This window comes from Ranitomeya imitator, chromosome 5 (genome assembly GCF_032444005.1).
Source record: "Ranitomeya imitator isolate aRanImi1 chromosome 5, aRanImi1.pri, whole genome shotgun sequence".
Lineage (NCBI taxonomy): Eukaryota > Metazoa > Chordata > Amphibia > Anura > Dendrobatidae > Ranitomeya > Ranitomeya imitator.
The window spans coordinates 83318839-83344620 of record NC_091286.1 but is presented as its reverse complement, the minus strand read 5'-3'; the positions used below and the strand labels follow the sequence as shown (position 1 = coordinate 83344620).

Sequence of the window (25782 nt, the reverse complement as noted above, 5' to 3'; positions counted from 1 at the left end):
AAGGTAGTGTATATCCTGTCCTTCAATGTAATTAGCAGGAAACATGACCTGAAACCACAATGAAAGAGAAGATGGATGGATGCATCACACCACACACAAAATTCAGCAGCTATATATGGGGCAACCCCTTTAATACTTAAAAGTGAGCAGTAGATAAAGTTGCCTACTGTGATTGTCAGTCTGAAGGTTCCATAAACAGGAAATTTGACTAAAGGTATGTCTATATTGATTGACTCAACTCTACTCAGCATCTCTCCAGGTCACACTTGGTTTCTACCCAAGTCATTCTCCTTTGTGGCAGCTGCAGGGAAGACTGTCATTGCCAGACTATTAGGCAACACTTTAATTTGACTTCTTTGGCTTCTAGCAGCTACTTTTCTTAGCTTCCCAGTGATACACAGTAACTTTGTTGGATAGGCCGTCATGGGCCTGTGATATGCAAACCTTGGCGTTCTACAGTTATCTGGTCAAAAAGGCAGATTGTTGTCAAAATGGCAAATATTATAGCACCCATCCAGCTCCATATATGACCCTACACATTTGCCTTAGTGTTCTAGATTACTCCACAACATGACCTCCGGAACATGGCACTCATGGTAGCCTATTGACAGCAAATCATTCCCTTCTTATTAGCAAAGACCACGGACCAGGGGTGTAACTACAACAGGTGCAGGGGTTGCAATCGCACCCGGGCCCTGGAACCTAGGGGGCTCTAAAAGTCCAAAATATTTGGGGGGCCCTGTTGGAGCTTTTGCATTGGGGCCCATGAGTTTCAAGTTACATCACTGCCATTGGCCAATCCAAGTGCAAGATGGGAACATAAGACGACATTCAGATGTCAGTCATTTTTATATATGCAAAGTGGGTCCGCGTGTCATCAGTGTCTTTCATCGATTCTCCTGATTTTTTTTTGTCTGTGTTTTTGCTGTTTAGATAACCTTCTAATGTATAATTTGTTTTACTCATTTATATAGTGCCATTAATTCCACAGCGCTTTGCAGACATTATTGGCACTGTCCCCGATGGGGCTCACAATCTAGAATCCCTATCAGTATGTCTTTGGAGTGTGGGAGGAAACCAAAGTACCCGAAGAAAACCCACGCAAACACGGGGAGAACATATTAATTTCACTATTCTAAGAATATTTTATGCAAAAGAAGACAAAAAAAAACAGAAAAAGAAAGATTGTGACAGATTCAAGGTTATAATTATTTTGTTTGTTTTTTGAAGGCTAAAAGTAGAGATTCTATGTTAAAGCCAACACTTACCTACAGCTTGGTGGATCAGCCAGGGGATGCGTTTGATATTGATAAGCACACAGGACAGATTGTAGCTGCCAATGTGGCCGGAAAAACTGGAACGTTTCACTTCAAAGCGCAGGCAACTGACAAAAATGGACTCTCTGCCCAAGCTGAGGTTCAGGTATGTAACAGTGGTCATGGTTTACAGGTAATACTTCACCAGGTTTTTGCAACCCTATCTGAGAGCACTGTGATATAGGGGCAGAGACCCTAATTTCAGCTATGATCATTTCCTGGACTGCTTGCTGCAGTTTTGAGAAAATCACAGTCTTATCTGCTACAGATCTTCCAGTTATCTGAATGCTGACTTCTGTATAACCCCGCCCACACCACTCATTGGCTGCTTTCTGTATACACTGTGCATAGGCAGAAAGCTGCCAATCAGTGGTGGGGTTGTGCTATACTGAGCTCATGAATATGGAGGACTACATGGCAGCAGGTTTACTAGTCCTCTAGTAATACTCTCCTGCCTATAAAACAGTGATTAATCAAAACCTTACATTGGCTAGTTTCACACCTGTGTTTAATTGTCTGTTAGGAGGCTCCATCATTGTTTGAAGGCTTGTGACTATCCATCATCCTCTTGATTACATTCCAGAGGTTTTTAATGGGGTTCACGTCTGGATATTGGGCCGCCCATGACAGGGTTTTGGTGTGGTGGTCTCTTAATTTTTGCCAGAGCTGTGTATATATATATATATATACACACATATATTGAATATATATTGACTTTATAAAGCAGCTGTCATGATATTGCTAAAATATACGAATTCCCTAATATAAGGCTGTTGATCAGATTATTTTTTTTTAATGATAGAAGTGAACTGAAAATACAACAAAGCTGCTGCTGAAATGTAAAAATCCAGCAGTTGCTCTGAAAGTCTGTTAGCAGAATACAAGCTGCCATTTACAAACCTGCCAGGTGGTTTCTATAATACATTGCTTCATAGTTGAACCCCAAATATTTTATTTTATCTCTTTTCCCCAGGTTCAAGTGAAGTCACCACCGCCATCGCGTGATTTTGCAGAGATTAAGATAAATCAGACATTAGATGAGGTCAAGCGGAAAATTCCAATAATCCAGAGGTACCACTGTCCCGTAAAACCCCATCAACTATAATACAGTTGCCAAATTACAGCATGTTAGTTGCATATTCATAAGTCTCATATAAAGAGTTCCCAGATGACTTTTCAGGTGTTATCTTACAAATGTTACCGCGTTTCAGAGTAAAACATACACAGCTGCCATAATGCAGACTGTCTGATTCATGCTCAAGGTTCAGGCAGAAAGAATCTCCGAGTCCTTAAGTTCCACTTAGGGTACCATCACACTATACGATTTACCTACGATCACGACCAGCGATATGACCTGGCCGTGATCGTAGGTAAATCGTAGTGTGGTCGCTGGGGAGCTGTCACACAGACAGCTCTCCAGCGACCAACGATGCCGAGGTCCCCGGGTAACCAGGGTAAACATCGGGTTACTAAGCGCAGGACCGCGCTTAGTAACCCGATGTTTACCCTGGTTACCAGCGTAAAAAAAAACAAACAGCACATACTTACATTCTGGTGTCCGTCAGGTCCCTTGCCGTCTCTGCTTCCCGCACTCAGTGACTGCCGACCGTAAAGTGAAAGTGAAAGCACACGTCACCGCTGTGCTCTGCTTTCACTTTACGGCCGGCAGTCACAGTGCGGGAAGCAGACGGCAAGGGACCTGACGCACAACGGAATGTAAGTATGTGGTGTTTGTTTTTTTTTAGTTTTACACTTGTAACCAGGGTAAACATCGGGTTACTAAGCGCGGCCCTGCGCTTAGTAACCCGATGTTTACCCTGGTTACAAGCGAACGCATCGCTAGATCGCATCGCTAGATCGGTGTCACACACACCGATCTAGCGATGACAGCGGGAGATCCAGCGACGAAAGAAAGTTCTAAACGTTCTGCTACGACGTACGATTCTCAGCAGGATCCCTGATCGCTGCTGCGTGTCAGACACAGCGATATCGTAACGATATCGCTGGAACGTCACGAATCGTACCGTCGTAGTGATCGAAATGGCACTGTGTGACGGTACCCTTAGGCAAGCTGTCAGTCAGTGAACAAACATTTGTAAGAAGCCTTGTTCCCTATGATCAATCCATGGAAGATCACCCAACAAATGATTAAAAGTCTTGCTTGTCAGGTGATTGGTTCATTTATGCCGCTATAAAAATCATTGTTATCGTCAGCCATTACTCCGTGTAAACAGATTGATGTATAAGAGCGAGCATTCTGTTCCCATCAATAATTGTTGGCCTATGTAAACAAGAGTGCCAATTGACTTGTATATATCTGACCAGCTCATATCTTGGTGCTCTAGGCCAGAGAAACCAAGAAGTGACCTGCCCACAGGGCGCCATGAGGCACAAACAGTCTGTCTCTCTCAGTCTCTATGATGAGGAACGTGTTTGTGTTTCGGTGTGGCCTTTGGGCAGGTCTTTCTTTGGTTTCTGTGGCTTAGAGACAGAAGATAATATTCTGCCTACAGTCCCGCCCCGGAGTACGGGCATATCATTAACTGAAAACTTCTAACACTGATTAGACAAGTAGTAGAAAAACACCTCCAGCACTCAAAAAAATATATTTCTTGGGAATATTCCATGTAACAAAAGAATCTTTATTTACAGCCGATATATGACATGGACAAGACAAGACTTTTTGCATAGAAGTGATATGCTTCACTTTATTTGTGTTTATTTCTTTTCTTTTATAGTGATTTGTTTATAAACATCCTTGATAAAGGCCTGAGAGCCTAAACGTCGTAAATCTTGTCTTGTCCATGTCATATATCGGGTGTAAATAAAGATTCTTTTGTTACACAAAATATTCCCAAGAAATATCTTTTTTGAGTGCCGGAGGTGTTTTTCTACTACTGTGTCTTGTTTTTCCTTCTGAGCACCTACACTCATTAAATTGAGTGCAAAATCTTCTGATTACTTCAACTATTTAAAGGGACACTGTCACCTGAATTTGGAGGGACCAATCTTCAGCCATGGAGGCGGGGTTTTCAGGTGTTTGATTCACCCTTTCCTTACCCGCTGGCTGCACGCTGGCTGCAATATTTTATTGAAGTTCATTCTCTGTCCTCCATAGTACACGCCTGCGCAAGGCAATTTTGCCTTGCGCAGGCGTGTACTACGGAGGACAGAGAATGAACTTCAATCCAATATTGCAGCCAGCATGCAGCCAGCGGGTAATGAAAGGGTGAATCAAACACCCGAAAACCCCGCCTCCATGTCTGAAGATTGTTCCCTCCAAATTCAGGTGACAGTGTCCCTTTAATGATTACACAAGAACCACAAGATGGATTTCTTCACCCCAGGTATCATTTAATCAGTTTAACACTGCCAACCTGACAATGCCTGTAGTTTACTTAGAAAAATCCTGCTAATAGGTTCACTTTTAGAGGCATAAAACTTTTTTTTATTTCTGAATGTTTCATAGACTGTGTTTCTCAATTGCAGGATCTTGGAGAATGTTCTGCATGACAATGTTACAATCAGCAGCTTTCATTCTGATCCCAATTTTAAACAAGACACAGATATTAAATTTAAGGCTCCTGGTGAGAGTAACCAAGACATCGTAAGGTATACTTCAGCAGTATAATGAAAGATTGATATTAAATTAGAACAAGCATGTGGATGAATTGACGCAGTTTGTTTTACATTTGGATAACATTTTTGTTAGATGACTGATACCCAATTATTCTAATTAAGTGAAGTTACGGGTAGCAAATTTGTAAAAATTGGTCTTGACTCACTGACCATAATTATACTTGCAGTTTGGTAACATGCTACAAATTATATTTTTTGTTCTTTTAATATATTTATAAGGGTATGATTGCGCCCCCATGAAATGTTTCTGCTTCCAGTGCTACTTACGTACTTGGTGTTTGAACGTCTGTATATTTCTTCTGCCTGGTGCTCCTACTCTATTATGAGGTCCGGCCTGTCTTTGGGTCCCTTAGCAAGATCTTATGGGAAGCACCAGTGGATGAAGAAAACGTCAGTTTCCTGAACTGTAAAAGATAGTCTACTACTTCATATAGACAGGGCATAGAGATGTATGAAGTCAAGGTGTGAAGGAAGTTTTCCTGTTGCAGGTGTGTATAAGTAGAAATACCCTGGCTAGTGTTCCTTTGCTTTAGGAGGTAGGGTAGGAGTTGCTCTTCAGCATATAGAGAGGGGGCCGGACTGGGACTGAAATTCAGCATGTCAATCTCCGCAAGGAGAAACGATACTTCTTGGATATAGCCCTGATATTTGAAAGCAAACAGGACCATGCGGCCCTTTCCTCCACACTTCCCCAGATGAGGGTCTCTATGACAAATATTAACCTTCCAGATGTTGGAGAAAATCAAGATGTATTGCAAGACCCCATATTGCTGCTATATAAGATTAAATAATGCTGCCACGCTACAGAATACTACTACATAGTGCCAGAGTAGTGCCATCATACTTGTCTTTAAAGAGGCATCCAATTTTCAGTGAGTCATGTAGTTTGCCAAATTCTAAAGCTGCGTAATGCTCTATTCCAGTGGTTGTCACATGACTAAGTATGCGATTTGCATACTTGCGGTCACATACTCACTAGAGTCTCAGCCTATTCGCTCAATGTTCTATTAGGTTTCGGCAATTTACATGGCTTACCAACTACTGTTGTACTATTAGCGACAAATAATATCACTATTCCATTACCAGATACTACCACTAATAACCACTGTACTGAAACTCATATTATCTCCATATAGTGACCATATAATAGTAATATTAGTTCTACACCACTGCTCTGCAGACCACATTTGTGTATAGTGTACAGATAAATCCAGCAACTCACCGGTGACGTTCTCATGACACCATACACTGTTATAACCAGTGCCCTAGGCAGTAACAGTACCCTCCTTTTGTTTCCCCACGCAGTAATGCTTTATCTGTACCGCCTCTTAATAATAATACTCCACTGTGCCCCCCTATGCAGCCCCCCAAGGTAAGAATTCCCACTTCGAGGCTGAAGAGCTAGTAGCCATGGCCTGGATATTTCTTTTCCTGCAGATGAGTTAGTGAAGTTCTTGAGATGGAAGCAGAGGAGCCCTTTATAACAGTAAACCCTTCTAAAACTGTGTGGAATTCCATGTCATCTATACTCCCCTGCCTGCGTCCCCAGAACGCCTGGGCAAAACTGAGCATTATTCACATTGTCACTTACATTCTTGCAAATGCTTAAACTGAGTTCATGGTGGACAACTGTTACCATGTAGTATTTGGTTTGGTGTGTCTTATAAAGCTGGTCTTACATGATCCAAAAAGCAGTTGGCTTTCTCTGGCAGAGCCATAAAAAATAAGGGGAGTGGTGGAGGGCATGCACGGCCACTGATGCATTGCAGAACCACGTTTTTAGGATCGGTGGTGTCCTGCTGGTCAAACCCCACCGATTTACAAGTTAGTATGGACAGATGAGGAAGGCTTATTCCTAATATTGCAAGTTAAGTCTTTGTTCATTTTCTCTACCTCTTTTTCCAGAAAGCTGACAGACAATATATCCACAGTTAGAAACAAGTTGAGTTCAACATTTGGAAAACCCACAGATATTGTCATCCTAAAACCGAAGAGTTTTGCTCTGAGTCAAGAAGCTACAGCTGGCATTGCGACCTTTGGGGCGGTCTTGGTGGGTCTCATTGTTACTGCAGCAATCTTTTTGTGGAGGTAATGAATTTTACTAATTGAAATTAAAGGGAAACTGTCATGTCCTTTTTAGTATGTGTACTGTCCCTGATGCGCTGTTAGTGATTCAATGTGCATCACTAACAAGCTTTTTTCATTAACACTGGCGCTGTAATCATGTGCAAAAAGTATTTTCTATTTTTAGATCGTACCTACTCATTTAGTCATGGGGGCATACTTCATTTCATTCAGTCACGGTTTGTGCAGCCCACGCAATTTGAATGATGTTCCCGGGGTTGCACTGTCATCACTCAAATCCGCTTTGAAAAATCCTGCGCTTGTGCCATGACAAGCGGCTCCCCGCATGTGCGCAATAAAGCTGTGTTTAGTACCCAGCTTCAATGTGGCAAGGGCCGCTTGTCACGGCGCATGCGCGGCTCCCCAATCGACACTACGCAAGTGCAGCTCCGCAATACAAACCCTGCGGGATTTTTCAAAGTAGATTTGAGTGACTTTGGCGCAGCACCGGGAACATCCTTCAAATTGCATGGGCTGCACAAACCGTGACTGAACTAAATGAAGCACATCCCTATGACTACATAAGTAGGTACGATCAAACTATATAAAGTGCTTTTTGCACAAGTTAGACCGACGTTATTAATGAAAAAAAAAGTAATTCATGTTGCGTTGCTAACAACGCATTGAGGACTGCTTACACGCTACAAAGGACATGACAGGTTCCCTTTAACAATATAGTTGTTTTATATGGCACTGACAGAATATACTTGTATTCTTTGTCGATGCTGTTATATGTGGAAATATTCTCCCTAAACATCATTGTGTACATACGACATCTGACAGAGCCTGCACAATATTTTTAGGAAAACTTGTCAGAAGGGCGGTAAAAAAGCAAGTAAGGAATGGATGAATAGGATGCAAGCATCAAACGGTGATGATGGACCCCCAAAAGATAAAGGGTAAGTTCAAAAAGTCTACAGCTTGAGTAAAAGTGGGTGAATATTACATGAATTTGTGGCATTAAACAACCGCTGATGGGAAAACATTTACCGATCGGCAATCATTTGACAGCCTGTTTACACTGGCAGACAGCGCTGCAGATGGGCTCCGAATGATACGCTATATATCATTTAGTGTACATAGGCTGTCATTGTTTTTGGCAGCACAGGTGCTGTACACAGAAGACAATGTGCTGCCGAGAACCATGATCTTTTAAACCGCACAAAAGATCTTGCCGCCTACCAAGTGAGCTTTTTGTTCGCTCGTCGATTGATCGGCAGAATGTGTAGACTGCTTGATTAACAAGTGTGAACTTTTGCTCAAAATAATCCTGTAGTGTAAATGGGCATTTTTATGTTAAGGCCCCTTCACATTAAGTGACGCTGTAGCGATACCGACAACGATCCGGATCGCTGCAGCGTCGCTGTTTGGTCGCTGGAGAGCTGTCACACAGACAGCTCTCCAGCGACCAACGATCCCGAAGACCCCGGGTAACCAGGGTAAACATCGGGTTACTAAGCGCAGGGTCGCGCTTAGTAACCCGATGTTTACCCTGGTTACCAGCGTAAAAGTAAAAAAAAACAAACACTACATACTTACCTACCGCTGTCTGTCCCCGGCGCTCTGCTTCTCTGCACTCCTCCTGTACTGGCTGTGAGCACAGCGGCCGGAAAGCAGAGCGGTGACGTCACCGCTCTGCTTTCCGGCTGACCGACGCTCACAGCAAGTGCAGGAGGAGTGCAGAGCACAGCGCCGGGGACAGACAGCGGTAGGTAAGTATGTAGTGTTTTTTTTTTTTACTTTTACGCTGGTAACCAGGGTAAACATCGGGTTACTAAGCGCGGCCCTGCGCGGCCCTGCGGTTACCAGTGAAGACATCGCTGGATCGGTGTCACACACGCCGATCCAGCGATGTCCACGGGAGATCCAGCGACGAAATAAAGTTCTGGACTTTGTTCAGCGACCAACGATCTCCCAGCAGGGGCCTGATCGTTGGTCGCTGTCACACATAACAATTTCCTTAACGATATTGTTGCTACGTCACAAAAAGCAACGATATCGTTAACGATATCGTTATGTGTGAAGGTACCTTAAGGCTGACTACATTATGTGGGAAGGTAGGTTTGGTTTTCTTTTGTCAAATTTAGAAAACAAAGCACCATTAAAAGATGAATGTGGGTAGAACGACAATATAGGATCCACATAGATCCTGCTACTTTTTTTTCTTTTTTTTTTTTTTTAAAGAACAAAGGATTCAAAAACATGATGTGAAAAGAGTCTAAAATGATGAGTAGAGTTGAGCGACCTTGACCTTTTTAGAGTCGAGCCGGGTTTCGCGAAACCCGACTATCTCAAAAGTCGGGTCGAGTGAAATCGGCCGATTATGACGTAAAGTCGGGATCGACCGAAACACGAAACCCAATGCAAGTCAATGGGGCAGCATAGTCGGCAGTGAGTGGGGGCCAGGCAAACACCTAGAGTGCCCATTTTAATGTCAAAACCATCCATTCTTCTTAATGAAGCTTGTCAAGCGTAATTTACCTTATAATAATTGGAAGGCATTTGAAATTGGGGGTCATTTGGCTAAAGTTGTGGTGGGTAGGGCTGGTTCAAGTAATTAGTGGGCCCAGGAAATCTGGACCACGTCACGGCAGTGGAGCAGGGAGAGGTAAGTATTTCAACTTTGCAAGTGCTGTGAACCTGAGCAAGCAGGGGGGGCCCACTCGTTGGCATTGGCACTGGCACAGGGCCCCTCAAAGTACAGCGGTGTGTTTGCACGGCGGGGGCGCCTCCCACCGGCAGCAACACTTTTGCGTACCATGAGAGGCCCTGTGCCAGTGATGTCGCCAACTAGTATTCCTCCCCCCACCTGATGAAGGAACCTGCACTTTCATCTGCACCTTCCTGTTTGTCCCCGTGTAAGGTGGTATGGTATGCGGGAAGGGGGACCTGACTTTCAGCAGGGTCACAATCTTGCAGTGTAGCGTGCACGGGAAATGTTGCGTTATGGGTCAATGTACCAGCAGACTCATCTATCACTGGCTGGGCAATGGGCAGGATGAGGAGGAAACACAGATATAGGCCCAAAGAATAAAGTGGGCTAAATGCAGTTCAAAATTGGTAACACAGGACTAATCAGGGGGCATTGCAGTGGAGGACAACTGGAATGAGAGGCTGACACAGAGAGTAGGCCCAAATCAGTAAGTAGTCGAAATGCAGTTAAAAATTGGCAACAGTAGTAAACAGACGGCACAGCTTTGTTCAGTGGAGGAGAACAGCAAGGAGTGGCAGACACCGATAGTAGGCCCCAACCCAACTAGTAGGCCAAATGCAGTCTAACATTAACAACTACTTAACGAGCGCCTGAAAACGGAATTTCAGGACAGGAAACCAGGAGAACAGCAAGGAGCGGCAGACACCGATAGTAGGCCCCAAACCAACTAGTACGCCAAATGCAGTTGTTCCGTTTAACCACAATTTAATGAGAGCCTGAAGATAGAAGTTCAGGAAAGGCAACCTGGAGAACACCTTGGAGTGGAACACACCATCTCTCTACACCCCATACCCAATTTGTAGGTCTAATGCAGCGTAGTTTCCAACAACTACTAAACGAGAGCATGATGATCGAAGCATTGGCGAGGAAACCTGAGGAACACCTTGGAGTGGAACACACCATCTCTCTACAGTGGAACACACCATCTCTCTACACCCCATACCCAATTTGTAGGCCTAATGCAGCGTAGTTTCCAACAACTACTAAACGAGAGCCGGAAGATCGAAGCAATGGAGAGGAAACCTGGGGAACACCTTGGAGTGTAACACACCATCTCTCTACACCCCATACCCAATTTGTAGGCCTAATGCAGCGTAGTTTCCAACAACTACTAAACGAGAGCCGGAAGATCGAAGCAATGGAGAGGAAACCTGGGGAACACCTTGGAGTGTAACACACCATCTCTCTACACCCCATACCCAATTTGTAGGCCTAATGCAGCGTAATTTCCAACAACTACTAAACGAGAGCCGGAAGATCGAAGCAATGGAGAGGAAACCTGGGGAACACCTTGAAGTGTAACACACCATCTCTCTACACCCCATACCCAATTTGTAGGCCTAATGCAGCGTAGTTTCCAACAACTACTAAACGAGAGCATGATGATCGAAGCATTGGCGAGGAAACCTGGGGAACACCTTGGAGTGGAACACACCATCTCTCTACAGTGGAACACACCATCTCTCTACACCCCATACCCAATTTGTAGGCCTAATGCAGCGTAGTTTCCAACAACTACTAAACGAGAGCCGGAAGATCGAAGCTCAGGAAAGGCAACCTGGAGAACACCTTGGAGTGGAACACACCATCTCTCTACACCCCATACCCAATTTGTAGGCCCAATGCAGCGTAGTTTCCAACAACTACTAAACGAGAGCCGGAAGATCGAAGCAATGGAGAGGAAACCTGGGGAACACCTTGGAGTGTAACACACCATCTCTCTACACCCCATACCCAATTTGTAGGCCTAATGCAGCGTAGTTTCCAACAACTACTAAACGAGAGCCGGAAGATCGAAGCAATGGAGAGGAAACCTGGGGAACACCTTGGAGTGTAACACACCATCTCTCTACACCCCATACCCAATTTGTAGGCCTAATGCAGCGTAGTTTCCAACAACTACTAAACGAGAGCCGGAAGATCGAAGCTCAGGAAAGGCAACCTGGGGAACACCTTGGAGTGTAACAAACCCTCTCTCTACACCACGGAAGGGCTGATTCTTAGGAAGGAAGGCTGTCGGAAAGAAGCAGGGCGCGTCCGAGGGTGATTATATTCTTATTAGGTATATACTCACCCTCGGACGCGCCCTGCTTCTTTATTTGTAATGAATGTTTATTTGCAATGTGGTTTTGACTTACTCTATTTTTTTGGTAAATAATGATTTTATTATTTTCATTGTTTTGCATCTTCTTGGCAATAATATAAAGAAGACGCGACAGGACAACACTCGGTGGATGCCATATCTGTGTTTAAAATTGAAAAAACCTTTCAGTTAACTACTTGCAGGAGAAAGTTATTGTAGCTGGTGGCCATTTTTAGTACTGTACCAGATTTTTGTTGTATGTGTTTGTTTTTAATGTTAAAATGTCTGCATTTGATATCTCTCCAGTATTTTCTTTTTTATAAGCAAAATACTTATTTTTATATTTTCTGATGTTGGTTCCAGGGGTACACGGGCAGCAGTGGTGTGGTTAGTGGAGGCCTAGTGGAAGGAGTGACCGCAGACAGGCATCGAAGGCCTAAAATAATAACACATGGCTGTAGGCAATTTTAAATTGGTTCCAGGGGTACACGGGCAGCAGTGGTGTGGTCAGTGGAGGCCTAGTGGAAGGAGTCACCGCAGACAGGCATCGAAGGCCTAAAATAATAACACATGGCTGTAGGCAATTTTAAATTGGTTACAGGGGTACACGGGCAGCAGTGGTGTGGTCAGTGGAGGCCTAGTGGAAGGAGTCACCGCAGACAGGCATCGAAGGCCTAAAATAATAACACATGGCTGTAGGCAATTTTAAATTGGTTCCAGGGGTACACGGGCAGCAGTGGTGTGGTCAGTGGAGGCCTATTGGAAGGAGTCACCGCAGACAGGCATCGAAGGCCTAAAATAATAACACATGGCTGTAGGCAATTTTAAATTGGTTACAGGGGTACACGGGCAGCAGCGGTGTGGTCAGTGGAGGCCTAGTGGAAGAAGTGACCGCAGACAGGCATCGAAGGCCTAAAATAATAACACATGGCTGTAGGCAATTTTAAATTGGTTCCAGGGGTACACGGGCAGCAGTGGTGTGGTCAGTGGAGGCCTAGTGGAAGGAGTGACCGCAGACAGGCATCGAAGGCCTAAAATAATAACACATGGCTGTAGGCAATTTTAAATTGGTTCCAGGGGTACACGGGCAGCAGTGGTGTGGTCAGTGGAGGCCTAGTGGAAGGAGTGACCGCAGACAGGCATCGAAGGCCTAAAATAATAACACATGGCTGTAGGCAATTTTAAATTGGTTACAGGGGTACACGGGCAGCAGTGGTGTGGTCAGTGGAGGCCTAGTGGAAGGAGTGACCGCAGACAGGCATCGAAGGCCTAAAATAATAACACATGGCTGTAGGCAATTTTAAATTGGTTCCAGGGGTACACGGGCAGCAGTGGTGTGGTCAGTGGAGGCCTAGTGGAAGGAGTCACCGCAGACAGGCATCGAAGGCCTAAAATAATAACACATGGCTGTAGGCAATTTTAAATTGGTTACAGGGGTACACGGGCAGCAGTGGTGTGGTCAGTGGAGGCCTAGTGGAAGGAGTGACCGCAGACAGGCATCGAAGGCCTAAAATAATAACACATGGCTGTAGGCAATTTTAAATTGGTTCCAGGGGTACACGGGCAGCAGTGGTGTGGTCAGTGGAGGCCTAGTGGAAGGAGTGACCGCAGACAGGCATCGAAGGCCTAAAATAATAACACATGGCTGTAGGCAATTTTAAATTGGTTACAGGGGTACACGGGCAGCAGTGGTGTGGTCAGTGGAGGCCTAGTGGAAGGAGTCACCGCAGACAGGCATCGAAGGCCTAAAATAATAACACATGGCTGTAGGCAATTTTAAATTGGTTCCAGGGGTACACGGGCAGCAGTGGTGTGGTCAGTGGAGGCCTAGTGGAAGGAGTGACCGCAGACAGGCATCGAAGGCCTAAAATAATAACACATGGCTGTAGGCAATTTTAAATTGGTTACAGGGGTACACGGGCAGCAGTGGTGTGGTCAGTGGAGGCCTAGTGGAAGGAGTGACCGCAGACAGGCATCGAAGGCCTAAAATAATAACACATGGCTGTAGGCAATTTTAAATTGGTTCCAGGGGTACACGGGCAGCAGTGGTGTGGTCAGTGGAGGCCTAGTGGAAGGAGTGACCGCAGACAGGCATCGAAGGCCTAAAATAATAACACATGGCTGTAGGCAATTTTAAATTGGTTCCAGGGGTACACGGGCAGCAGTGGTGTGGTCAGTGGAGGCCTAGTGGAAGGAGTGACCGCAGACAGGCATCGAAGGCCTAAAATAATAACACATGGCTGTAGGCAATTTTAAATTGGTTCCAGGGGTACACGGGCAGCAGTGGTGTGGTCAGTGGAGGCCTAGTGGAAGGAGTGACCGCAGACAGGCATCGAAGGCCTAAAATAATAACACATGGCTGTAGGCAATTTTAAATTGGTTACAGGGGTACACGGGCAGCAGTGGTGTGGTCAGTGGAGGCCTAGTGGAAGGAGTCACCGCAGACAGGCATCGAAGGCCTAAAATAATAACACATGGCTGTAGGCAATTTTAAATTGGTTCCAGGGGTACACGGGCAGCAGTGGTGTGGTCAGTGGAGGCCTAGTGGAAGGAGTGACCGCAGACAGGCATCGAAGGCCTAAAATAATAACACATGGCTGTAGGCAATTTTAAATTGGTTCCAGGGGTACACGGGCAGCAGTGGTGTGGTCAGTGGAGGCCTAGTGGAAGGAGTGACCGCAGACAGGCATCGAAGGCCTAAAATAATAACACATGGCTGTAGGCAATTTTAAATTGGTTACAGGGGTACACGGGCAGCAGTGGTGTGGTCAGTGGAGGCCTAGTGGAAGGAGTGACCGCAGACAGGCATCGAAGGCCTAAAATAATAACACATGGCTGTAGGCAATTTTAAATTGGTTCCAGGGGTACACGGGCAGCAGTGGTGTGGTCAGTGGAGGCCTAGTGGAAGGAGTGACCGCAGACAGGCATCGAAGGCCTAAAATAATAACACATGGCTGTAGGCAATTTTAAATTGGTTACAGGGGTACACGGGCAGCAGTGGTGTGGTCAGTGGAGGCCTAGTGGAAGGAGTGACCGCAGACAGGCATCGAAGGCCTAAAATAATAACACATGGCTGTAGGCAATTTTAAATTGGTTACAGGGGTACACGGGCAGCAGTGGTGTGGTCAGTGGAGGCCTAGTGGAAGGAGTGACCACAGACAGGCATCGAAGGCCTAACATAACAAAAATGTCAATACAATGGTATTGTCAGTGGCAGGCATTGAAGGATGTCAGCGCATAGACTAAACATTGGTGGAGCTGTGAGATAATTTTGCAAGTGGTAGAGCACTGTTTGAGCTGGGGTGGGGGGAAACTGTCTTGTGGCCGGCGGTACAGGCCCAGGGCCCCTCATATTACAACGGTGTGTCTGACGTTGGGTGCGCACCACCACCGCCAGAGACACTTTATTGTACTAGGAGGGACCCAGTGGCAGTGCCGTCGACCAAAAGCGGGCTCACCCACCTCTTCAGACAAACTGCACTCTCACGGGTGCTGTCGCCAAGTGTCGATACCACGGCCCCGTGTGGGGAGTTTGGCCATTTAGTGAGGTGTAAACATGTCGTATGCTGGACAATCAGGTGCAGAAAATTACGAGATTGGAAAAGGCATTCAGAATAGTCCACAGGCAAGACCTTTTCATAGGAAAGCTAGGTGTCAGCCGGGCAAGGTGGGGCAAAAGATTTCGAAATCCAGTTGTGGTTCATTTTAATGAAGGTTAGATCATCTACATTTTGGGTAGCCAGACGAGTCCTTTTTTCTGTTAGTATTGAACCTGCAGCACTGAATACTCTTTCTGATAGGACACTAGCTGCCGGGCAAGCAAGCTCCTGCAATGCATATTCTGCCAATTCTGGCCAGGTGTCTAATTTTGATGCCCAGTAATCAAATGGGAATGACGGTTGAGGGAGAACATCGATAAGGGATGAAAAATAGTTTGTAACCATACTGGACAAATGTTGTCTCCTGTCACTTTGAATTGATGCTGCAGTACCTGTCCTGTCTGCGGTCATAGCAAAATCACTCCACAACCTGGTCAGAAAACCCCTCTGGCCAACGCCACTTCTGATTTCTGCCCCTCTAACTCCTCTGGTCTGCTGGCCCCTGCAGCTCGTGTGAGAACGATCACGGGCGCTGTGTGCAGGGAATGCCAGAAGCAAACGGTCAACAAGAGTTGATTGTTTGGTTGCTAATATTAGTTCCAAGTTCTCATGTGGCATTATATTTTGCAATTTGCCTTTATAGCGAGGATCAAGGAGGCAGGCCAACCAGTAATCGTCATCATTCATCATTTTAGTTATGCGTGTGTCCCTTTTGAGGATACGTAAGGCATAATCCGCCATGTGGGCCAAAGTTCCAGTTCTCAAATCTGCGGTTGTGCTTGGTTGAGGGGCAGTTTCAGGCAAATCCACGTCACTTGTGTCCCTCAAAAAACCAGAACCCGGCCTTGCCGCGCCACCAATTTCCAGTGGCCCCGGAAAAGCTTCCTCATTAAAAATATAATCATCCCCATCATCCTCCTCGTCCTCCTCCTCCTCTTCGCCCGCTACCTCGTCCTGTACACTGCCCTGGCCAGACAATGGCTGACTGTCATCAAGGCTTTCCTCTTCCTCAGCTGCAGACGCCTGATCCTTTATGTGCGTCAAACTTTGCATCAGCAGACGCATTAGGGGGATGCTCATGCTTATTATGGCGTTGTCTGCACTAACCAGCCGTGTGCATTCCTCAAAACACTGAAGGACTTGGCACATGTCTTGAATCTTCGACCACTGCACACCTGACAACTCCATGTCTGCCATCCTACTGCCTGCCCGTGTATGTGTATCCTCCCACAAAAACATAACAGCCCGCCTCTGTTCACACAGTCTCTGAAGCATGTGCAGTGTTGAGTTCCACCTTGTTGCAACGTCTATGATTAGGCGATGCTGGGGAAGGTTCAAAGAACGCTGATAGGTCTGCATACGGCTGGAGTGTACGGGCGAACGGCGGATATGTGAGCAAAGTCCACGCACTTTGAGGAGCAGGTCGGATAACCCCGGATAACTTTTCAGGAAGCACTGCACCACCAGGTTTAAGGTGTGAGCCAGGCAAGGAATGTGTTTCAGTTGGGAAAGGGAGATGGCAGCCATGAAATTCCTTCCGTTATCACTCACTACCTTGCCTGCCTCAAGATCTACAGTGCCCAGCCACGACTGCGTTTCTTTCTGCAAGAACTCGGACAGAACTTCCGCGGTGTGTCTGTTGTCGCCCAAACACTTCATAGCCAATACAGCCTGCTGACGTTTGCCAGTAGCTGCCCCATAATGGGAGACCTGGTGTGCAACAGTGGCAGCTGCGGATGGAGTGGTTGTGCGACTGCGGTCTGTGGACGAGCTCTCGCTTCTGCAGGAGGACGAAGAGGAGGAGGAGGGGGTGCGAACGGCTACAGCCAATTGTTTCCTAGACCGTGGGCTAGGCAAACTGTCCCAAACTTGCTGTCCCCTGTGGACCCTGCATCCACCACATTTACCCAGTGTGCCGTGATGGACACGTAACGTCCCTGGCCATGCCTACTGGTCCATGCATCTGTTGTCAGGTGCACCTTTGTGCTCACAGATTGCCTGAGTGCATGGACGATGCGCTCTTTAACATGCTGGTGGAGGGCTGGGATGGCTTTTCTGGAAAAAAAGTGTCGACTGGGTAGCTCGTAGCGTGGTACAGCGTAGTCCATCAGGGCTTTGAAAGTTTCGCTTTCAACTAACCGGTAGGGCATCATCTCTAACGAGATTAGTCTAGCTATGTGTGCGTTCAAACCCTGTGTACGCGGATGCGAGGCTAAGTACTTCCTTTTTCTAACCATAGTCTCATGTAGGGTGAGCTGGACTGGAGAGCTGGAGATCGTGGAACTAGCGGGGGTGCCGGTGGACATGGCAGACTGAGAGACGGTGGGAGATGGTATTGTTGCCACCGGTGCCCTAGATGCAGTGTTTCCTACTACGAAACTGGTGATTCCCTGACCCTGACTGCTTTGGCCTGGCAAAGAAACCTGCACAGATACTGCAGGTGGTGCGGAAAATGGTGGCCCTACACTGCCGGAAGGGATGTTGCGTTGCTGACTAGCTTCATTGGCCGAGGGTGCTACAACCTTAAGGGACGTTTGGTAGTTAGTCCAGGCTTGCAAATGCATGGTGGTTAAATGTCTATGCATGCAACTTGTATTGAGACTTTTCAGATTCTGTCCTCTGCTTAAGGTAGTTGAACATTTTTGACAGATGACTTTGCGCTGATCAATTGGATGTTGTTTAAAAAAATGCCAGACTGCACTCTTTCTAGCATCGGATACCTTTTCAGGCATTGCAGACTGAGCTTTAACCGGATGGCCACGCTGTCCTCCAACAGGTTTTGGCTTTGCCACGCGTTTTGGGCAAGATACGGGCCCGGCAGATGGAACCTGTTGCGATGTTGATGCCTGCTGCGGCCCCTCCTCCTCCGCTTCAGAACTGCTGCCGCCTGCACCCTGTTCCCCCAATGGCTGCCAATCGGGGTCAAGAACTGGGTCATCTATTACCTCTTCTTGTAGCTCGTGTGCAACTTCGTCTGTGTCACCGTGTCGGTCGGTGGTATAGCGTTCGTGATGGGGCAACATAGTCTCATCAGGTATCCCAATAAAAGGGGAAGTAACAAACCAAGCAAATAAAATATAAAAAATTTTATTCAATATAATTAAAAGACACAAATGCAATTCATATGTAAATGTATACAAGACAAGGGGAAACACGGCAGAATGGACCCAAAGCAATCCACGAAATAAAAAATAAATATATAGGAAAGAATCCCTAAGTACACAAACACCAGCAGGCTCTGTATTACAAAGCATGAATGACCACAGATGAAATATAACAGTAATTCATATAAAGAGTACTAACACACTGTGTGTGTAATCAACAAAGACCATATATATATATGTGAACGGTAGATGAAGATAACTGTGTCCTGGTGAAAACTACTATAATATACTAGGCAAGGGGTTATATGGTATACCCAAATATGGTACTAGTGTACAAAAAAAGTTGTGTAGAACAGTATCAATAATCCGGTATCTGCATAGGTCCGGAATAAAGTGTCAGTGCATAGTGCAAATAACGCATATTAATCCATATAGGAGCCATACTGAGACACTAATGAATAAGATGTCAGCGCTGCATGTATACCTGCTGGTGAGAGGATTGCCGTGGGACAGGATAACCCCGACGCGCGTACGACCCCCTGGAAGAAGCCACGCTGCGAAACGCGCGTCGTACGACCCCCTGGAAGAAGCCATGCTGCGAAACGCGCGTCGGGGTTATCCTGTCCCACGGCAATCCTCTCACCAGCAGGTATACATGCAGCGCTGACATCTTATTCATTAGTGTCTCAGTATGGCTCCTATATGGATTAATATGCGTTATTTGCACTATGCACTGACACTTTATTCCGGACCTATGCAGATACCGGATTATTGATACTGTTCTAGACAACTTTTTTTGTACACTAGTACCATATTTGGGTATACCATATAACCCCTTGCCTAGTATATTATAGTAGTTTTCACCAGGACACAGTTATCTTCATCTACCGTCCACATATATATATGGTCTTTGTTGATTACACACACAGTGTGTTAGTACTCTTTATATGAATTACTGTTATATTTCATCTGTGGTCATTCATGCTTTGTAATACAGAGCCTGCTGGTGTTTGTGTACTTAGGGATTCTTTCCTATATATTTATTTTTTATTTCGTGGATTGCTTTGGGTCCATTCTGCCGTGTTTCCCCTTGTCTTGTATACATTTACATATGAATTGCATTTGTGTCTTTTAATTATATTGAATAAAAATTTTTATATTTTATTTGCTTGGTTTGTTACTTCCCCTTTTATTGGGATATATGCTATTTCTGGAGGTACACCTCAGACATTATTTGGTCTAACATTTTGGGTATATAGTCTCATCAGGGTCTGATTCTTGATCAGCACCCTGCGAGGGCAATGTTGTGGTCTGAGTCAAAGGACCAGCATAGTAGTCTGGCTGTGGCTGTGCATCAGTGCACTCCATGTCAGATTCAACTTGTAATGGGCATGGACTGTTAACTGCTTCACTTTCTAAGCCAGGGACGGTATGTGTAAAGAGCTCCATGGAGTAACCCGTTGTGTCGCCTGCTGCATTCTTCTCTGTTGTTGTTTTTGCTGAAGAGGACAAGGAAGCGACTTGTCCCTGACCGTGAACATCCACTAACGACGCGCTGCTTTGACATTTACCAGTTTCACGAGAGGAGGCAAAAGAGCTAGAGGCTGAGTCAGCAAGATAAGCCAAAACTTGCTCTTGCTGCTCCGGCTTTAAAAGCGGTTTTCCTACTCCCAGAAAAGGGAGCGTTCGAGGCCTTAGGTGCAATATTTTTTTTCCCACGACCAGCTGATGCTCCACCACTACCACTACCCTCATTACCAGCTGACAATGAACGCCCCCGGCCACGACCTCTTCCACCATACTTCCTCATTGTTTTAAAAACGTAAACAAACTAACGGTATTTGTTGCTGTCACACAAATTACACGGTGAGCTATAACTTCAGTATGATTTAGCTACCCCTTTACAGGTGAGTGAGACCACAACGAAAATCAGGCACAATGTTACACACTCTGTTGTTGGTGGCAACAAATGAGAGAGATGCCACACACGCAGGACTGTCACTGAAGCACAAATGTAAATATTAATCTCCCACTGATTTGATTTTTTTTTTTTTTTAAGGGAGACTTTAGGAAAAAAAAATAATAGAATAAAATGATTTTTTCAGGAAGAATTTAGAAACCAAATAAAATAAAATGATTTTTTCAGGGAGAATTTAGAAAACAAATAAAACAAAAAAAGGCTTTCTATGGCCCACTGAGTGAGAGATGACGCACACAGGAGTCAGGAGTGGCACACAAGCCCAGAGGCCAATATTTATCTCCCACTGATTGATGTAGTGATTTTTTCAGGTAGATTTTGGAACCCAAATCAAGCTAAAAAAAATAATAGGCTTTCTATGGCCCACAATTGGAGAGAGAGAGAGAGATGGCACACCCAGGAGTCAAGACTGGCACACAAGCAGAAAGGGCAATATTAATCTCCCACTGATTTGTTTTTTTTTTTTTGTTTTTTTTCAGGGAGACTTTAGGAAAAAAAAATAGAATAAAATGATTTTTTGAGGAAGAATTTAGAAACCAAATAAAATAAAATGATTTTTTCAGGGAGAATTTAGAAAACAAATAAAACAAAAAAAGGCTTTCTATGGCCCACTGAGTGAGAGATGACGCACACAGGAGTCAGGAGTGGCACACAAGCCCAGAGGCCAATATTTATCTCCCACTGATTGATGTAGTGATTTTTTCAGGTAGATTTTGGAACCCAAATCAAGCTAAAAAAAATAATAGGCTTTCTATGGCCCACAATTGGAGAGAGAGAGAGAGATGGCACACCCAGGAGTCAAGACTGGCACACAAGCAGAAAGGGCAATATTAATCTCCCACTGATTTGTTTTTTTTTTTTTTTTTTCAGGGAGACTTTAGGAAAAAAAAAATAGAATAAAATGATTTTTTCAGGAAGAATTTAGAAACCAAATAAAATAAAATGATTTTTTCAGGGAGAATTTAGAAAACAAATAAAACAAAAAAAGGCTTTCTATGGCCCACTGAGTGAGAGATGACGCACACAGGAGTCAGGAGTGGCACACAAGCCCAGAGGCCAATATTTATCTCCCACTGATTGATGTAGTGATTTTTTCAGGTAGATTTTGGAACCCAAATCAAGCTAAAAAAATAATAGGCTTTCTATGGCCCACAATTGGAGAGAGAGAGAGAGATGGCACACCCAGGAGTCAAGACTGGCACACAAGCAGAAAGAGCAATATTAATCTCCCACTGATTTGTTTTTTTTTTGTTTTTTTTCAGGGAGACTTTAGGAAAAAAAAAAATAGAATAAAATGATTTTTTCAGGAAGAATTTAGAAACCAAAGAAAATAAAATGATTTTTTCAGGGAGAATTTAGAAAAGAAATAAAACAAAAAAAGGCTTTCTATGGCCCACTGAGTGAGAGATGACGCACACAGGAGTCAGGAGTGGCACACAAGCCCAGAGGCCAATATTTATCTCCCACTGATTGATGTAGTGATTTTTTCAGGTAGATTTTGGAACCCAAATCAAGCTAAAAAAATAATAGGCTTTCTATGGCCCACAATTGGAGAGAGAGAGAGAGAGATGGCACACCCAGGAGTCAAGACTGGCACACAAGCAGAAAGGGCAATATTAATCTCCCACTGATTTGTTTTTTTTTGTTTTTTTTTTCAGGGAGACTTTAGGAAAAAAAAAATAGAATAAAATGATTTTTTCAGGAAGAATTTAGAAACCAAATAAAATAAAATGATTTTTTCAGGGAGAATTTAGAAAACAAATAAAACAAAAAAAGGCTTTCTATGGCCCACTGAGTGAGAGATGACGCACACAGGAGTCAGGAGTGGCACACAAGCCCAGAGGCCAATATTTATCTCCCACTGATTGATGTAGTGATTTTTTCAGGTAGATTTTGGAACCCAAATCAAGCTAAAAAAAATAATAGGCTTTCTATGGCCCACAATTGGAGAGAGAGAGAGAGATGGCACACCCAGGAGTCAAGACTGGCACACAAGCAGAAAGGGCAATATTAATCTCCCACTGATTTGTTTTTGTTTTGTTTTTTTCAGGGAGACTTTAGGAAAAAAAAAAATAGAATAAAATGATTTTTTCAGGAAGAATTTAGAAACCAAATAAAATAAAATGATTTTTTCAGGGAGAATTTAGAAAAGAAATAAAACAAAAAAAGGCTTTCTATGGCCCACTGAGTGAGAGATGACGCACACAGGAGTCAGGAGTGGCACACAAGCCCAGAGGCCAATATTTATCTCCCACTGATTGATGTAGTGATTTTTTCAGGTAGATTTTGGAACCCAAATCAAGCTAAAAAAATAATAGGCTTTCTATGGCCCACAATTGGAGAGAGAGAGAGAGAGAGAGATGGCACACCCAGGAGTCAAGACTGGCACACAAGCAGAAAGGGCAATATTAATCTCCCATTGATTTGTTTTTTTTTTCAGGGAGACTTTAGGAAAAAAAAAATAGAATAAAATGATTTTTTCAGGAAGAATTTAGAAACCAAAGAAAATAAAATGATTTTTTCAGGGAGAATTTAGAAAACAAATAAAACAAAAAAAGGCTTTCTATGGCCCACTGAGTGAGAGATGACGCACACAGGAGTCAGGAGTGGCACACAAGCCCAGAGGCCAATATTTATCTCCCACTTTTTTTTTTTTGTTCCAGGGAAAATTTATAAACCCAATAAAAAAAATAATAAATAGGCTTTCTATGGCCCACTATCTGAGAGACAGAGAGAGATGGCACGCTTAGGACTGGCACACAAGCCCAAAGGCCAATATTAATCTCCCTTTTTTTTTAAGGGAGAATTTATAAAACCAAAAAAAAATAAATAAATAGGCTTTCTATGGCCCACTATTTGTGAGAGAGATGGCACGCTCAGGACTGGCACACAAGCCCAGAGGCCAATATTAATCTCCCACTTTTTTTTTTTTTTCCAGGGAAAATTTATAAACCCATTAAAAAAAAATAAAAATAAATAGGCTTTCTATGGCCCACTATCTGAGAGAGAGAGATGGCACGCTTAGGACTGGCACACAAGCCCAAAGGCCAATATTAATCTCCCTTTTTTTTAAGGGAGAATTTATAAAACCAAAAAAAAATAAATAAATAGGCTTTCTATGGCCCACTATTTGTGAGAGAGATGGCACGCTCAGGACTGGCACACAAGCCCAGAGGCCAATATTAATCTCCCACTTTTTTTTTTTTTTTCCAGGGAAAATTTATAAACCCATTAAAAAAAATAAAAAAAAAATAGGCTTTCTATGGCCCACTATCTGAGAGAGAGAGATAGCACGCTTAGGACTGGCACACAAGCCCAAAGGCCAATATTAATCTCCCACTGATTGATTTATTGATTTTTTCAGGTAGAATTTAGAACCCAAATAAAGCAAAAAAAAAAAAAAAGGGCTTTCTATGGCCCACAATTGGAGAGAGAGAGAGAGATGGCACACCCAGGAGTCAAGACTGGCACACAAGCAGAAAGGGCAATATTAATCTCCCACTGATTTGTTTTTGTTTTGTTTTTTTCAGGGAGACTTTAGGAAAAAAAAAAATAGAATAAAATGATTTTTTCAGGAAGAATTTAGAAACCAAATAAAATAAAATGATTTTTTCAGGGAGAATTTAGAAAAGAAATAAAACAAAAAAAGGCTTTCTATGGCCCACTGAGTGAGAGATGACGCACACAGGAGTCAGGAGTGGCACACAAGCCCAGAGGCCAATATTTATCTCCCACTGATTGATGTAGTGATTTTTTCAGGTAGGTTTTAGAACCAAAATCAAGCAAAAAAATAAATAGGCTTTCTATGGCCCACTGAGTGAGTGATGATGCACACAGGAGTCAAGAGTGGCACACAAGCCCTGAGGCCAATATTTTTCTCCCACTGATTGATGTAGTGATTTTTTCAGGTAGATTTTATAACCCAAATCAAGCAAAAAAATAAATAGGCTTTCTATGGCCCACTGAGTGAGAGATGACACAGACAGGGATGGCACTCTAGCAGAAATGTCAATCTTAATCTCCCACAAAAAAAAACAAAAAAACAGGGAGTGTCCTTCAATTACTATCTCCCTGCAGTAATCTCAGCCAGGTATGGCAGGCAGCAATAAGGAGTGGACTGATGCACAAATTAAATAAAAAGTGTGTACAAACCAAAAAGATAGCTGTGCAGAAAGGAAGGAACAAGAGGATTTGTGCTTTGAAAAAAGCAGTTGGTTTGCACAGCGGCGTACACACAGCAATGCAGCTATCAGGGAGCCTTCTAGGGCAGCCCAATGAGCTACAGCGCTGAGGGGAAAAAAAAAAAAATGTAGCTTCCACTGTCCCTGCACACCGAAGGTGGTGTTGGGCAGTGGAAATCGCTACAGCACAAGCGGTTTGGTGGTTAATGGACCCTGCCTAACACTATCCCTGCTTCTGACGAAGCGGCAGCAACCTCTTCCTAAGCTCAGATCAGCAGCAGTAACATGGCGGTCGGCGGGAACGCCCCTTTATAGCGCCTGTGACGCCGCAGACAGCAAGCCAATCACTGCAATGCCCTTCTCTAAGATGGTGGGGACCAGGACCTATGTCATCACGCTGCCCACACTCTGCGTTTACCTTCATTGGCTGAGAAATGGCGCTTTTCGCGTCATTGAAACGCGACTTTGGCGCGAAAGTCGCGTACCGCATGGCCGACCCCGCACAGGGGTCGGATCGGGTTTCATGAAACCCGACTTTGCCAAAAGTCGGCGACTTTTGAAAATGAACGACCCGTTTCGCTCAACCCTAATGATGAGCAATACAGTTTATTTTAGAACAAAATGCGGCCACAGCCTTCCTCTGGATCAACATGTTAGGGCATGTTAGGTTAGGCTATGGGTTGAACTAGATGGACTTAAAGTCTTCCTTCAACCTTAATAACTATGTAACTATGTTACTAGTGATTGGGAGGGTTTAATTGGTTAAACAAACTGATGAGGATCTCCATCGTAGGGTGCCAATTGATTGTTATATCAGCTGTGAACTTTACAAATTCGCCCTGATGGTATGGATGGTCGAAAGGATGCTAACGACATCAACTCAAGGGTAATCTGACATGATGGCAAAGCCAGCACTCACCTGGAACAGGTGAGATCTGAGATCGCTCAGATCATAGCTGTTTAACCCTTTGAATGCCACAGTAAATAGTAATAGAAGGGTCTAGATAGGTGGTTAGACAGGGTTGTCAAACAAATTCCCCCAGAT

The 25782-nt window shown here is 44.3% G+C and overlaps 1 protein-coding gene across 2 annotated transcripts in view; it reads left to right on the top strand.

Annotated features, from left to right (window-relative positions):
- LOC138681406 (protocadherin Fat 4-like) overlaps positions 1–25782 on the top strand; it is a 286716-nt gene that overhangs the window by 119453 nt on the left and 141481 nt on the right. For both annotated transcript variants that reach the window (XM_069768890.1, XM_069768889.1), the window contains exons 31-35: positions 1231–1422; positions 2290–2387; positions 4806–4928; positions 6861–7043; positions 7883–7978. In XM_069768890.1, the coding sequence (XP_069624991.1) occupies positions 1231–1422; positions 2290–2387; positions 4806–4928; positions 6861–7043; positions 7883–7978 (692 nt within the window). The remainder of the gene's footprint in view (positions 1–1230; positions 1423–2289; positions 2388–4805; positions 4929–6860; positions 7044–7882; positions 7979–25782) is intronic.